At 47.5% G+C, this 15008-nt stretch overlaps 1 protein-coding gene across 4 annotated transcripts in view; it reads right to left on the bottom strand.

The window, feature by feature from the left end:
- Positions 1-15008, bottom strand: part of MARS1 (methionyl-tRNA synthetase 1) — a 38760-nt gene that overhangs the window by 3324 nt on the left and 20428 nt on the right. For 2 of the 4 annotated variants that reach the window (XM_084836610.1, XM_084836608.1), the window contains exons 7-20: positions 12798-12910; positions 11873-11989; positions 10645-10848; positions 9315-9516; positions 8338-8412; positions 7811-7981; positions 6618-6713; positions 6207-6324; positions 5781-5994; positions 4606-4737; positions 3407-3511; positions 2926-3109; positions 1991-2062; positions 464-490 (exon numbers count right to left, since the gene is read on the bottom strand). In XM_084836610.1, the coding sequence (XP_084692736.1) occupies positions 464-490; positions 1991-2062; positions 2926-3109; positions 3407-3511; positions 4606-4737; positions 5781-5994; positions 6207-6324; positions 6618-6713; positions 7811-7981; positions 8338-8412; positions 9315-9516; positions 10645-10848; positions 11873-11989; positions 12798-12910 (1830 nt within the window). The remainder of the gene's footprint in view (positions 1-463; positions 491-1990; positions 2063-2925; positions 3110-3406; positions 3512-4605; positions 4738-5780; positions 5995-6206; positions 6325-6617; positions 6714-7810; positions 7982-8337; positions 8413-9314; positions 9517-10644; positions 10849-11872; positions 11990-12797; positions 12911-15008) is intronic. The other 2 variants (XM_084836611.1, XM_084836609.1) reach the window with 1 other exon arrangement.

Here is a 15008-nt window from a genome sequence, read left to right as displayed (position 1 = left end):
GACAGGAGCAAACAAGATGGCTGACTTACAGAGCGAGTACTGCAGAGTGCAGTGGCCCAGTACACAACTGAACAGAGGCAGGGGTGCTTGCAGCTCTAACAATACAGACTTGCGCTCTGCTGTTTCCACAGCACTGCTCCATTGCTCACTGGACCAGAGGTGTACCATACTATCAAGGCACCAGGTAGGGAATGAGAGCTGTGCACATGCTGTACTACCCCCTGCGTGGTGCAGTCATACTTTGGATTCGACTTGTGGCACACTGGCCAAAGAGACAGTTATCACAGTTAATAAACCGCAGACAGAAATATTTCATAGAAGAACCTAGGTTAGTTTAAATTGCAGCTTGAACAAGATAAGGGCTGTGGAGGTCTCCCGAGCAAGCAATAGCCCCACAGCCCGCCCAGCACCCAAAGAATACCCGTGAATAAGTTGGGAGTATTACAGGGACAGCAAGTTTTACCTTTGGCTTCAATGGGAAGTCTTCAAGCTGGAAAAAGACAGAAGGGAGCGAGACAAGAACCACAAAGAGCAGACAGAGGCAGGAGAGAGAGAAGCCATTAGGTGCTACAGCAGAGGAACGATTTTTGCAAGCAACCTAGAGTGCTATAAACCAAAATCCCCCAAGGAACATCAAGCAGGAGGCAAGAGTTGCTTGCTAATGCTAGGGTGTAGGATCCATCTGCATCCAGTCAACAGGCATATATATTTACTTTTAATTTATTTATTTCATTTCTGTACTGCCCAACAGCGGAGACTCTTATTGCCCTGTAGCAGAGGCGAGGTGCAAGTAGCATCAACTTATCTGGCTGCTGAGGAAACTGGACAGATGGCTAGCCTGGGAACTAAACCGTTTGTGCAAAGGTATTACGGGAAGGAGGAGGAGGAGAACTGGAAGCAGAGCTGGAACAGTTCGCCCCCCAATTTATGAAAACTAAAACACTTTGTCTGGATTAAATGGGGGCAGGGATTAACATTTGCCTCCCCCAAACACATTTCTTTAGACTGTGAAAGGGTAAGAAGAGAGTTACTCATCTTCAGAGAAACTCACTGGTCTGCTTCTGTGCAATTTGCTATTCTGAGCATGTCTCCTGATTGGAAGGAGGCAAGCCCCAATCATGCAGAGATGCAACGGGCAGCTTTCTCTGAGGTAAGGGCAAGCAATTCTGCTGTGTCTCTGCATCTGGAGTAATGTAGTGATCCAATCTCACCTGATGCAGAGGCTCTGTAGAACTGCCTGCCCCGTCAGATGCCAATTGGACAGAGGTATGCCAGAGCAGGGCTAGAGACTCAGATCAGGCAGAGACGCAGTGGCAGCCTCCTCTGTAGGTGGGTCCTTGGAGCTCCCAGAAGTACATTTTAGACATGAAATTAATTACTTTCTCATGGCATATGAACAGTTCTCTCTGTTCATATGCCCTAAACTCTGGTACACAGTTTGGGAATTACTGTGTTGAGAGAGAGCGCAATGGTGAAGTGTACAGAATGGACAGGTACAGGATACCGGCAAAACACATGATGCATTTTCATTCCTGGCTTGCAAGCAAAAGAGCTACTATGGTAGCTTCCCAGTTACTATCGCCAGAGGTAGGTAGAACTCTGTGTGTTTGAGGGATGTCTTACAGCACAGCAATCAGGGAAGAGACTTATGCTGTGGAGACGGTGTGGGGAATATGGCCACATTTGTGCAGTCCTTCACCAAGTGATTCTTGAGTGCTGTAGCTTTAAGTAGCTTCGGCTTTTTAGTCCCTTTCTCCACCCGCAGAGTCTATTCATTCAGTTACCTCTGAGCTCCTAAAATGATTGTTCCCTCTTTGTATCTATTTTAGATACAACTATTTTAAGGAGCCCTGGGATTGCGGGGGGGGGGGGGGACGCATGTAGGAAGGGGCCAGGAGCATGTTGTGTAGAGATTAAACACTGGCTCCACCCACTGCTTGAGACTCTCCCAAGAGATCCTACGTGCATCAGCTCAGCCAACCCTCCTTACCTGGCCACCACCAAAGCGCTTCCGCAAGTTTTCAATTTGTTCAGTCTCCAGCTTCTGGAACAGAGGGGTCACCTGGCACAAAATTAAGGAGTCATGTGAACCATCCATGGGGTACTCTGTGAACTTGTTCTATGCATACAGGGCTGTGTGCATTCTGCGTGCATTACCATGAGAGCACTGTGCATTCTTAGAAATGTCTTCAGGTTTCTAGCCCTTATGGTTGGAGGCAAAAGCTTGAAACTTCATGGGCAGTATCTGGTAGAGGTAGGCAACCAGCAAGGGCGGGCAGGCGGGCAACAAGGCAGGACATAGGCCTCCATCCTCACCTGTCGCTACCATTACTGTCTACCACGCCATCAAGCCTTTGCCAACACAATCCCTTTACACAATCTATCACAATTAGGAGCAAGCTATTGGGCGCCAATGAGATTTCTTTTGGAAAGACTGAAGGATATAGCTCATGCTCAAGGTCTGACTGATGACCGTACTGAAGATCAGGAAGGAAAGGTGCCCCCACAAATTCAAGTCAGATAGGCATGATGGAGTATTTTTTTTTAAATCTTCTTTTGTAGCACATGGCTTGGCTCACTGGAGTATTTTCTCCACTTGCTCCCCATCATGGTCTAGAAGACTGTTGGTTCGGGTTGGGGGTAGTGACTGAACACATGATTCTGCCTTGCAACAGAGCGTATAATTATATTCCTGTTAGGTCCTAACTCAGTGATCAGAGACTTTCCCTCCCTGACACGCTCACAATTTCTATGGAGGAGCGTTCTGTTACACAAGTGCTCTGCCTGCAGCTGAAGCAGAAACGTCAAGAAATGGGTTTGCCCTCTTATCTGACATTTAGGAGAACTGCCCCTCCATCTTAGCTTAAGGAAGATGTTGCCAAAGTTCCGGCACAAGCTGTACAGCCTCCACCCCACAGCACCTACCGTGCCAATCCGATGTCCGGCAGGCAAAGTGCAGACAAAGTCATTGGTCACCACATTGTAGTCAGCAGGAACACACAACTGCTCTTGGATAGCAGCACTCACGCTGGGCATGTATGGCTGCAGGATGACGGACAAGAGGGATGCAATGTTGACAGCCACCCCTATCACTGTGCCTGCCCACTTCCTAGGGAGATAAGAGAAGTTTATCTTTCTGGGGAGGAAGGAGCACAGCAAAGAAGAAGAGGGGGCAGCTTATATCCCAGAGCCAAAACTGACATCCCAAAGTAAAGCACGGCTAGTGAGTTCAGCTCAGTGGAGCAAAGGGAGAGAAGCAATGGGCCTAGGAACGAAGACAGGTTTTTTCCCCAACAGCAGGACCTGAGCCAAGCAGGGCACATCCCAAATTATAAGAGGGAATGCTGCTTGGTTCTGCCTAGAGTGCGCCACCACAAATAGCATCTTTCCTGAAGCCAAGACATACTTGTCTGCATCACTGCCCTTGATGTGTTTCCAGGGCTCATTGACCTGGAGGTACTGATTGCCATGGCGAGCGATATTCAGGATACAGCGCAGGGCATCACGGATCCTGCAAGAGAAGAACAGCCAAGTGGTAGGAGCCACAAAACCAAGCTAGAGGAGAAAATGGCAGCTTCCTCTTCACCCTAGTTGCTGGAAAGAGCCAAAGCCCAGGATTGTAAAATAACCACTCACCTGGAGTAAGGATCACCTTTAGCAACCATGCAGGAGTTTTTGTACATCAGCAACTGGGGTTTTCTTTCTTTTTCTTTTGAAAGACTAACAGATGCAGGCAGGCAGGCAGACTAGTAAGATTTTGTAGGCTAGTAATATCTGTTGAGTTATTTGCAAAGCTGACATAGCCTACCTTTTTTGTAATTTAATCTAAATCTGACACAAGTGAGTTTTGCATCCAGAACTGTTTCTCAACACAGCATGTATGGGATCAAGACTGCCTGGAAGAGAAAGTTTGTTCCACATGTGTTTATTCAGGGTTTAGGGATGTACAGATTGTGGAAAATCCATTCTGTCTGTGTTTCACAGGTTGTCAGGCACCTTTTGTTTTGTCATCCACCCACTGACAGAATGGGGGGGGGGGGCTGTTAGTTTCCAAATTTGTGCCAATTTGCACATTCAAAAATGCACAAATTCCTCCCAAATGCACATTTTCACACTTTAGCCTACGGGGAAAATGCACATTTTTGGCTGTTTTAAAAATATTTTTGCATATTTTTCTATGACAAAATTTGCACAACATTCCAGAAGTTAAAAAGATGGTCTGCAAGTCTGCCTGACGGGAAAACCGGTCCACTGAAGAATCCACAGGTCAGATTCATAAAAATCTGAACTCATTTGGTTCTGTTGTGGATTTCTCTGACACCCCTACTCAGGGATAATGGAAAGGATGTCTGGACATACTCAGATGCTCCTCTTTTTTTAAAAAAGCAACTTTACATGTTCAGGGCCAATCTGGGGATGATCTGTGGCTCAGGGATCCCCCAGGAAGGGAGGAGAAACAGATGAAGGGGGACTTCAGTTCTCCTTGGCCCACCCACTGCTGCTGCCTCTGCAGTCCACCAGTACAGATTCCGACTAAAGCCAGAGATTTGACTAAGCCACAAGGGTCCTAGGGCTACTGGCATGTGCTAGGTTCCAGGGACGTACTTGACCTTCTCCAACAACTGGTTGTATTGATGCAGCTCCAGAGTGATGTGAGCCAGCAGGCGCTTGTCATCCTGGCTCAGCTCCATAGTGGGGACGTGTCCCCCAAAGAACTTGCACACAAAGGACCCAGCTCTGAGACAGGGAAGAGAAGACAAGACAAGGAAGTCCATGTTGAACTCTGACGTTTTGGTACAGAAAGCCAGATGCATTATAATTTTTGGATGGCTGCACTGCTTTAGTCCAGGCTGGACAACTGTAATGCTCTATACGTCGGGCTGCCTTTGAAGACGGTTCTGAAACTCCAGCTTGTGCAGAATGTGGCCACCCGAGTATTGGTGGGGCGAGGCGATTAAATCACGTAATGCCTATACTGCACCAGCTCCAGTGGTTATCAGTGTGTTTCCGAGCCCAATTCAAAGTGCTGGCTTTGACCTTTAAAGCTTTAACGGTTTGGGACCAAGTTATTTGATATGGCCTTCACCCATATCAGTCTGCCCGCACTTTAAGATCAGAAAGAGAGACCCTTCTCATTTGCCCACCTGTGAGAGCAGTCAAGTGGGTGATCACACGCAAGAGGGCCTTCTCTGCAGTGGCCCCACACTTTTGGAACAAGCTGCCATCGGAGGTCTGCCATGCTCTGTCACTGCAGACTTTTAAGAAGGCTTTGAAAATTATTTTACCTTGGCCTTCTCTTGATATGACTGCTATTGTTGCTGTTAATGCCATTAACATTGTTGCTGGCTTTATTGTTGGCTTTTATTGTTATTGTTTTATGTTTTCATCGCTTTTAATATTTTAACTGTTTTTATGTATTTTATTGCTGTGAGCTGCCTTGGGAGGGCTTTTGCCCTGAAAGGCAGCCAAGAAATATTTTAAATAAGTAAATAAATAGAAATAGATTGTCATGACCCAATGTTTGTACAATACACTCATGGCTACTGAATAGACAGATCATTTAAAACAACTGAGCTGGGCCTCACACCTGATCTTTTATGTTACCCTGATGATGCAGTCACGTGAACCTGGCCGGCAGGGTTATCTGAGGGCTGAACAACCCTTGCATAACTCATGGTCTGTTGTAGGATGATGCAAAGGTTGTTTAACCCTCCAATAATCCCCACTGGCCAGGTTCACACAACATGACTGTTTCCAACGCCCCCCCCCCCCCCCATTACCTATTGATAAAATTGCCAAGGGTGTTGAGCAGCTCTGAATTGTTCTTAATCATGAGATCGCTCCAAGAGAAGGCACTGTCTTGGCTTTCTGGCCGCAAGTAGAGCAGGTAGAAGCGCCAGATGTCTGCAGGAATGCCTGTGTCCTTGGCCATATCCCCAAAGACCCCCACACCGCGGCTCTTGGAAAATTTGCCATCCTCATAGTTCAGGTATTCTGCAGAGATAATGGGTGGCTTTAGAGATGTGCACAAGTCTTTCAACTCCACCACAAAAGACCCACCAGGGTTCCCATGCAACAAGAGAGGTGACCTGAACTGGTTAGGTCTTGATACGAAACTTTCCTCAGCCAGCCAGCCAGCCTCCCTCCAGTCTAGCTTCTTTGGACCAGAAATGAAAGAGGGTGACACCCTACTCCCTTAGCAGTACCTGTCGCAATAAGATGATTGACCAGGGTATAATTGTCACCGGTCCCCAGCAATGAACAGGGAAACACAACACTGTGGAAAGGAACATTGTCCTTGGCCATGAAGTTATAAAGCTGAACCTGAGGAGAAATGGGAGATGGTTTACAGCACATTAAAGCATACTTCCTGTTCCTCCTCACAGCCCCTACCCTGAGCTGCCCCAAATGGCTGATGATTGTAACAGCACTGGTCGGGGTTACTTTTCTTTATTATACCTCATAATAACGAGAGGTATACATGCCCCAAGGATGGGATAATCATATGTGTTCTAACACATGGGGCGGGGGGAGACTCTCTGGTGCCTACATGGCACTCCCAATGTGAAGGGGACAACCCTTCAGTGGCAAGTGCCCAAGATTAACAAGTCTGTCACCTGCTCTGGGTTCTTCCACCATTTCTCCCATTGGTCAGTGTAATTGGCTGTGATGGACAGGTAGCCAATGGGAGCATCAAACCAGACATAGAACACCTATAAAGAGAGAAACAGAGGGGACGACTCATAGAAGATCGGCAAGAAGTGCTTGTACAGATTGGAATGGCCAGCCTTTGTTACACACCCATCCACTGCTACATTTCCTGCACAACATTTTGCTTAAACACCTGGCATCACTGCTCACACACACTTTTTCAAACTTTATATTCATGGATGGAAGATCATACCACTGGCACTTATCTAGAACGAAACTGGCCACAGCTCAAGCTCTTCCCCCAAGGCCAAGCCTGGAAAGACCAATTGAAATTCTTCACATAATTCTTCATTCTTTCTGCTCATGCACAAAGTAAGAATTAATACTTCACATTCCTGTGTTAAGAGTTGGGTTTATACCATAGCTTTCCAAGGCTCAGTTAAGAATTAAGCCAGGGTACAAGTCTTGGGTTATAAAAATGCATTACTTTGTTGAAGTCAAAAGTATAAATAAATGAGATAGGAATTCTAAAGCATTCTGTTCACTGAAAAATGCTATATAAAATTAATGAATAATACCACCAAGATGGCTATTATAGAAGTTTTAGGAGACAGCACAAACTGTTTCCAGGGTCCTGTTTACAATGCCCCCATTTCCTCCAGCTGTCATGCCTGTAGGGTCCCTGAACCCCCATCTCCTAATCCAGGGGTGGGAAGCCTCAGGCCCAAGGCCCAAGGCCCAAATCTGGCAGCTACCCCACAGGGCCACACCCCCTTCCCTCGGGCCCCACCCTTTTCCTGCCAACCACCCCATTTTAAAAGGCTGACATGCCTCTCCTAAGGCTGTTACTGGTAATTAGAGCTTTAAGCTACAATATGCTGGTATTTTTAGCCTCACCCCTTTTGCCTTTGGTCCTGCCCACCACTGGAATGTGGCCCCCAAGCGCTTCTCCAAAACTGAATTCGGCCCTCGGGCTGAAAGAGGTTCCGTACACCTGCGCTAGTCCATCTCGCAGGAAAAGCCGTGTCTTTCCTGTGGGGCCATCCAAAAGGAGCAACCTTGCACCACAGGGGAGGAAAGAACCCCCAGCAACATCGTGCAATAATTCAGCACTAAGCCTTAGACACTGAGTCCCCAGGGCCTCCACCCCATTGCTCACCTTGTCACGGAAGCCATCCAATGGGACCGGTGTGCCCCACTTCAGGTCACGAGTGATACAACGTGGCTTGAGACCATCGCGGATCCAGGAGCGAGCAATGTATCTTGAGTTGGGGGTCCAGTCCCCAGTGGATTGGGACAGGGCCAGCCATTTCTCCAGGCTGTCTTCTAGCTGGTGGGAAGGGGGAGGAAGAGGTCAGAGACAGTGAATCTACTCTATTCACTGTATATACTCTATCTCTACCAGAGCTGCCTCTCTACCTGGTAACATTAGAGTGGTTAGGGATATGAGTGGGTCCTCTGGTTTCTCTGTTCCTTGTTAGCACATCAATCTGAATGTTTAAAAATTGGATTCGATTTTATAACTTGCATTTGCAAAATCCAACGATGGATCCTGCTGTGGCAAGATCTAGCACTCACAACAACTGACAATAATGCTAAACAAATAGTATGTCACATGTGCATTGGATTGTCCTCCCCAGGAACCACTCCCTCTAAAAAGACTCTAGTAAGACTAGAGAGACTCACCTTGGGTAGGTCCAGGAAGAGGTGTTGGGAGGATTTCACCACAGGAGTCTCTTGGCAGACTTTACATACTGGTTTCTGCCAGAAGGGCAAGAAGAAAAAAAGAGGTCAGGATGCACTTGGTTCAAGCCTAGAAAGCAAATACCATGTAGGAAATGGCAGGAATCCCATATGCATGAATGAAATATGCACAAATTAAAGTGTGCTGGGAAGTCATGCTTCCCAGTGTGTGCTCACTATGTGAGCAGAAAGAAATGTACATCTGTGTAGGACTGTTCCATGCAGTGACCTACAGATGGGACTTGTGCAGTTCCTACATAGAACTTTGGAACCTTGAATGCAGACCTTGTGCAGTCCAAAAAAATCTTAGCGCATAGAAAGAATCTGGGTGGGACTTGTTAAAAAAAAAAAACCCTCTGGCTGCTATAAATCCTTATCCTCTGCACAGTCCTCAATTATTTACATCCCTGCCACAATTTATTGTATGCCAATATCACAAATCTAAGATGCTTCCTTTACTAGTCACAATAGAGAAACAGAATCACCATATTCAGAGGCAGCATACCTCTGTATACCAGGTGCTAGTAGAAGATGGGCCTCATCTTTATGTCCTGCTTATGGCCTTTCAAGAAGTATTTGGCTGGCCACCATTAGAAGCAGAATACTGAACAAGATGGAGCTTGGTCTGACAAACCACAGCAATACTCCTTCCAGCTTAGCCACGTTTCACAGTTAGTACAGAAGGGGTGCCAATGTCTCAAACAGATGCTGAAAGGAGTCTGGGCCCAGGGTGTGATAAATCATTAGATCTCACAATAAATCAATTTGATCTTACGGTAGTTGCATAATTGATTCTGCTCATGGTGAATGTGAAGATTTGGCGTTCCCCTTGCTTGTAATGTGCCGGTGTCCCCAGCTATGAGAGTTAGTTCCGCTTGCTTGCAATCTGCAAGTTTCCATGACTGTCCGGGCAGCAGTACCTTCAGTTCAGTGGCATTGATCAGTTTGCCACATTTGTCGCACTGGTCCCCACGGGCCTCTTCATAGTTGCAGAAGGGGCAGGTACCTTCCACAAAGCGGTCGGCCAGGAACCGCACACACTTCTCGCATTTCAGCTGATCCACTGTCTGTGTCAGCAGGTAGTTGTGCTCCAGCAACCGCTGGAAGATGCCCTGGGCTATCCTGAGGTGTGAATGAGAGGAGGTGTAAGGGGAGAGAGCATCCTCAACTCACCACAAACATACACACCAAAATTGCATCAAGGAAAGTTTGAAAACCAGCCCAGGAATGCCTGCTGAGAGCAGCCCAGTGCTCGTCTGGGCCCAAAGAACGCCAGCTTGTCAACTGCACTTTCTGCTGATGCTTCCCGAAAACAGTGAGACAGCTGGCAAAGCACACCGCACCTCTAAAACAGGGAACAATACTGTCTAAGATGACCCATGCTGTACTTATCATGGTCCATATCACATGCAGACACAGGCCCAACATTATCAATGGTCTGTGGTGGGACCTCCATGGCTCTATTGTCCACTGGCTATAAGTCAGCTATGCGCCTCTCTATGGTGCAGAGCAGGTCACACTGATCTGACTGTGCATTATTTAACCTTGTAGCACAGGGGTGGGGAACCTTATTTGATTGTACACTACGAACACTTTAAAGCCAGCTTGGTAGCAGACTGGCAGAGATGTAGATCCTTTAGCACAGGTCTAAAATGTGTGCAGTACGGGACCCCAGTCAGTCACTTAGCCGCTGCATTCTGCACTAGCTGTGGCTTCTGAACCAACCTTAAGGGCAGCCCCACATTGAGTGCATGCCAATAATCCAGTCTCAAGGTTGCCAATGTGTGGACCACGGTGGCTAGGCTATCCCTGTCCAGGAACGGGTGCAGTTGGCATACCAGCCTAAGCTTGCAGCCCAATCTACTTCGCAGGGTTGGTGTTGTGAGGATAAAATGGAGAGGAAGAGGATTATGTACACCACCTTGGGTTCCTTACGGAGGAAAAAAAGGCGGGATATAAACGTAATAAATACATACATATATACACACATACATACTAGGCACTCCTAACCACAGAGGTCACTTGGGCCTCCAAGGACAGTGAGGGTTCCGGGAGCACCCCCAAAATGCAAACCTGTTCTTTTAGGGGGAGTGCAACCTCATCCAGAGCTAGTAATTCCCCAGATTCCCAGACCTGGGAACCACTCACCCACAGTGAGTGCAAGGGAGAGAGAGAGAAAAAAATAGGGCTACAGAAGCCATTTCTGCTTCTCCTCCCCAGGTTACTGCGCTTTCTGCTGGTGGTACTTACGTGGTCTGTTGGGGCGTGGTGGTGCGGCCAAAGTAGTCAAAGGAGATTTTGAACCATTGGTAAATCTGGGCATGGACAGTGTAGTACTTATCACAGATCTGCTTTGGGGTCAGCCCTTCCTCCATGGCCTTTGTCTCTGTGGCGGTGCCATACTCATCAGTACCACATAAGTACAGAGTGTTCCAGTTACGCAGGCGACAGTACCTGGATGGGAAATGGCAACCAACTGCAAGTCAGGAGGTTTATCACTACCAGTACAGTCCAGAGCTTCGTGTGATGCCTCTACAGCAAATGGGCTGTCGCTCTGTAGTTGAACACATGCTTTGCAGGCAGCAGGTCCCAGATCTGGTTTCAGTGAAAAACGCACTCTCAGGGAGCAGGGCTAGGAAAGGCCTGAGTATCAGATCTTGGAGAGCCACTGCCGGCCAGAGCAGATGGCGAGGCTACAGAGACCAGCAGTCTGGCCCAGCATAAGGCAGCTCCATATGATGACCGGCTTAGATTAACAGTGCAATCCTGCTTCCTACATCAAGGTGGAGGACTGGACTAAAGGGCCCACAAGGCCCCACTCAACTCTGATTTTATGATTCTATCCACATTTACTTGGAAGTAAGTCCCACTGAGCACAATGGATCTTATGCCCTAGTAGGTGTGTTTAGGACTGCAGCCTAGGACTTGCCGATGCTTGATATAGGCAGGATGGGTACAGATATATCAAAATATTCATACTGGATTTTGCAAATGCAAGTTATAAAACTGAATCCAATTTTTAAACATTCAGACTGACATACTAACATTCAGACTGACAGGCTAGTGTGTTAGACTCGGAGTCGGGAGATCCAGGTTCTAGTCCCCACTCAGCCATGGAAGCTCACTGGGTGACTTTGGACCAGTCACAGACTCCCAGTCCAACCTACCTCACAGGGTTGTTGTGAGGATAAAATGGAGACGAGGATTATGTATGCCGCCTTGAGTTCCTTTCGGAGGAAAAAAGGCGGGATATAAATGTAGTAAATAAATAAGGAACAAAGAAACCAGAGGACCCACTCATACTCCTAACCACTCTGATGTTAGCAGGAAGAGAGGCAGCTCTGGTAGAGTAGATACAGCCACTACTTTTAATGCTGAAAAAACAGATTAAGTCCTCAGCCTCTCATTAACCCATCTCTCCTTTTCAAGTGATCACCCTGCATATGATTAGCAGGAAGGAGAGAGACTATCACCTTACCTGGCAAAGGTATCAGCACTGAGGACACAGCCAATGATGTTCCCAAGATGAGGCACATTGTTCACATAGGGCAGGGCGCTAGTGATCAGGACATTCTTCATGTCTTCCACAGGCAATCTGGGAAGAAGAGAAACATGAAGAGAACCGCGCTTTGGTAGAATGACATGGAACAGGAGGAGGAAAAAGGCTGCGCTGCACCCCAAATGGATGCAAGCTCATGATATAGTATCTGGAGGAAGAAAGGAGCCCCTGGAAAACCGGCAGCAAAAAAGCTCCTTATGTTCAGCATATTAGTCTTCTGCAATGTCAGGCACCCAGACGCCCCACACTAGAAAGCATTTGAGAACTGGCCTCAGGGTTGTGTAGAAATGCCATGAAAAATTAATATCTTCATGGAAGGCTCAATATAGATCAGAGGTGGGGAACATGGGATCCTCCAGATGTTGTTGAACTCCAGCACCCATCAGCCCCAGCCAGCACAGCCAATGGTCAGGGATGATGGGAGTTGTAGTCCAACAACATCTGGGAGAGGCGCAGGTTCCCCATCACCACAAATACAGAGGATGGGAGTTTCGGGACTCAACATGCTGTTGTGTTGTTAGGGGTTACTGCCTAAGCCTTAACAACATTGACGGTGTTGATGGTTTGCATAATTTGTTCTAAGTGCAGAATTTAGAATTTGCTGAAGTTCAAGACGAACTTGGACTCTTTTCAACAGAGCCATGCTAAAGGAAAGCAGATGCTTCTTTCTTTAACAGCGGAGAAGCCTACAGTAACTACCGCAGAATACAAACACAGACAGGTATCACCTTCCATGGTTTGGGATTCTAAGAGATGGAACAGAAATAGAATACTTCACTTTGTTTTGGAATCTTCTTTGGCATGTTATTTACACAAGGGCATCTCAGCCCTGTAAAGGACTTACATAGGCTGCTGTGGCTTCCAAGGTTTGGGCAGGCTGGTGGGCCCTCTGGCCCAGACTTCTGCAATGGCTGAGACCTGCTCTTCTGACAGATGCCGGTGAGCAGATTCCTCTTCCTACCAAGAGGGACAAAAAGGAGCCTGTAAAGCCGCTGCAGGATAAGAGGTTTGTTCCAGGTGTTAGGCACCTGATACCCACAAGCCACACGGGGACTGTGACAACCTCTACGCTGACGCAAAAGGTGGCAAAGTCCAAGACAGCAACAGTGGTAGAAATCCACCAAGACAGCTGTTACCCCTCCTCTTGGGGTATCTTCCCTCCCCATGTAGTGCTTTAGTGGTACAGGCTAAACATGCCCTAAAAAGGAGGCATCTTCCTTAGCCTAGTGCAGGTCTGCCATTCTTCCAGATCTCATTTCCAAGTTGAATTTGGTACTCAAATCAGCCAGTGACTTCAGCCTAGTTCTCACAAAACAGGAGATGAGATGGGAACCAGATTTCTCAGCTATACTGTAGCAGCCATATCAGGGGTCAGACTAAGTAGCCTCATGCAGTCTCATGCTTCATGTTCTTGCTGAGCTCTTTCTCCCTTGAATATATTGTTGTAAGCTGACGAGACACAGGAATTCCTTATCTTGTCAAAGGTCATACAGTTGTATATCTTGTTCTCTGCTGTTCTCTTCTGTTCTCTCCTTATCATGGCTACCCTATAACCCAGTTCTTGTATTATAAACAATAGTGCTAAGAGAAGAAATGTTAAGGATTGCAACCCCATGCGGGAGGGGGAGGAGGAGCCGTTTCATATGTGTCACAATGTCTATAAAACCAATGTGCTAATGTAAATCGGGGCTTCTGGCTCTTTGGAAACGATTCCAGCCTTAAGCCCGCGCGTTAAATAAAGAATCTCTTTTTCCTTCACTCCGTGGTCTCTCTGACTCTGGGTTCTGCAACATAAATGGTGCCGTGACTCGGATGTGGCAGGCTCTGAGCCAGACAGGTGGCAGTTGCCTGCTCTTGATCGCCGCACCGGGAAGACGAGCTCGGCGCATGCCTCCCTTTCTTGGCGCCACCGACCTTTTTGTCGAGTGAATGGGAGAAAGCCTGCACTGGGATCGCCCAAACGGCAGCGAGCAGCAAGAGAACCTTGGGAAGCGGAGGAAGGAACTTGAGCCCTGCCTGTATCGCAGCTGCAATTGAGTTGAAACCCACATTGGAAGCCTTCAGGAGAAAGGCAAGTATATGGGAAAAAGAGGGCCCCGCCTTTAGGGAGAAAGGCCACTGGGCAGAAAAAAAGAGGGCCCCGCCTTATGAAGAAGGTCAGTGTTGGTGGTATACGTATACAAAAGAACCTACTCCTTGCGGGTAGAAGGGGGGCCTGATCACACCCCCGAGTGGGCGCCAGTACCTAGCACGCCAGTACTCAGTAGGAAGCTGAGGAAGCTGGGGAAGCCGTTTTCCGCTCTGGTAAAAAGTGGGAAAAGTGGGTGGCAGGGACATATGGATGTAGTGGAGAGATTGATGATTGTGTGAGTGGCTACTGCGGTTTCTGAAGCATACCGTTGACCGTCCGGGTGCCCAGGCCAGTAGCAAAGTGCGTGGTGTGAAAAATCCTCTTGTGTCGGCCAGTGAGACCCCTTACTCACTGACCAATTCCCATTCCCTAATTGTGTCTGTCTTCAATTTAGGAGGGAGGCTATGGGTGGTGGGGGAAGCAAACCTTGCACCCCCTTGAGATGTATGTCAAACAAAGAAGGAAAAAGGTTTTTTTAAAAAGATTCAGAATAGAAAGAGAAAACAGCAAAAAGCTCAAGGTCGAGCTGAGAGGAAAAAAAACAAGATCTGAGGCTGTTAATTAGAAAAATGTTGCAGGACAGTCTGGCTTTTAACAAAGCGTGGGAGCGTGAGAGTGTAAGGCCGAAGAAGTAGCTGTTAGCCTAGCGCGCCGAGAGAGGGGGGGCAGGAAAATTGCCCACAACGTTCTGAGTTGTGCAACATCATCACCTCGCCTAATTGAGATAAAATCCCTAAGAAATGGAAACTGAAAATGAAGACCCAGAAGATGAAGGCAAAATAGAAAATAAAGGTGAAGAATCAGCCCCCAGAGCACAGGCTAGACCCCTCTTCGAGTGAAAAGTGTGCCATAAGACTGTCCCAAAGCAGAATGAAGCGGAAAGACCACGTTGAAGATCTCTGTCAAGGTAACCGTGTTTAGCTT

The sequence above is a fragment of the Heloderma suspectum genome, chromosome 2 (assembly GCF_057233095.1).
Source record: "Heloderma suspectum isolate Gila_16-S chromosome 2, 16-S_ref, whole genome shotgun sequence".
Lineage (NCBI taxonomy): Eukaryota > Metazoa > Chordata > Lepidosauria > Squamata > Helodermatidae > Heloderma > Heloderma suspectum.
Note: the sequence above shows the minus strand (reverse complement) of the source record. Positions and strands in the feature narration are given on the sequence as shown.